This window comes from Sphaeroforma arctica, assembly GCF_001186125.1.
Source record: "Sphaeroforma arctica JP610 unplaced genomic scaffold supercont1.12030, whole genome shotgun sequence".
NCBI classification, from domain to species: Eukaryota; class Ichthyosporea; order Ichthyophonida; genus Sphaeroforma; species Sphaeroforma arctica.
The window spans coordinates 1-770 of NW_014028528.1; the positions used below are offsets into that span (position 1 = coordinate 1).

At 36.0% G+C, this 770-nt stretch overlaps 1 protein-coding gene across 1 annotated transcript; it reads left to right on the forward strand.

The window, feature by feature from the left end:
• Nucleotides 1-220: 220 nt before the first annotated feature.
• SARC_17771 (hypothetical protein) lies at nucleotides 221-541 on the forward strand (the record flags this gene model as incomplete). Its single annotated transcript, XM_014288141.1, has 1 exon — nucleotides 221-541. One exon carries the CDS (start codon nucleotides 221-223, stop codon nucleotides 539-541), a length of 321 nt encoding a protein of 106 aa, XP_014143616.1.
• Between the last annotated feature and the right edge of the window lie 229 nt (nucleotides 542-770).

A 770-nucleotide genomic window follows, 5' to 3' on the forward strand; every position in this document is an offset into this window, starting at 1 on the left:
GAATAAATAATATAATATTATACTATGTATATATATATATATATTATGTATATATATATATATATGTATATGTATATATATATTATAAGTATGTACATATACATAAATATATATGTGTGTGTGTTTGTGCGTGCTTGCGTGCTTGTCTGTGTATATATCCCAGTGTTAAAGTTATGTAGTCATGAGTAAATACAGACTATTCGCTCATCAACAGATTTCAATGTTTACGCACAGTTTGGCGAGGGATAGGAAGAGCAAACCAAAATGGTGTACTGAGAGCACTCTGTGCAAGTGCACCGGGCTCTTCTTAGTAGCCGGCTGTATAGCTGGTATCATAGTCTGGTTCGCAGTCTTCAATGGTAGTACAATCGGCAACAGTAATGGGGGCTCTGATAGCAACAACCCCAATATACCTGGCACGGACACATATGATCAGACGTGTGCGGATGTGTCTGCGGACAAATGTGCTCGCTTGCAGCTGGAGGGAAACACGTTGGAGGAGGCGTTGGAAGCAACCTCCATGAGTAAGGAAACGCGGTAACGTTGGGTGTAATGTGGATTCAAAGCTCTCATATCAGTGTGGAATTCTTGATGAGAATAGCATGTCTAGTCTAGGAAGGCTTGTGGTCCTATAAACACGCATCCGCACACACACATATTGATAGTTATATTTATATATATATATATATATATACATATATATATATATATATATATATATATGTATNTATATATATATATATATATATATATGTGTGTGTGTGTATAGT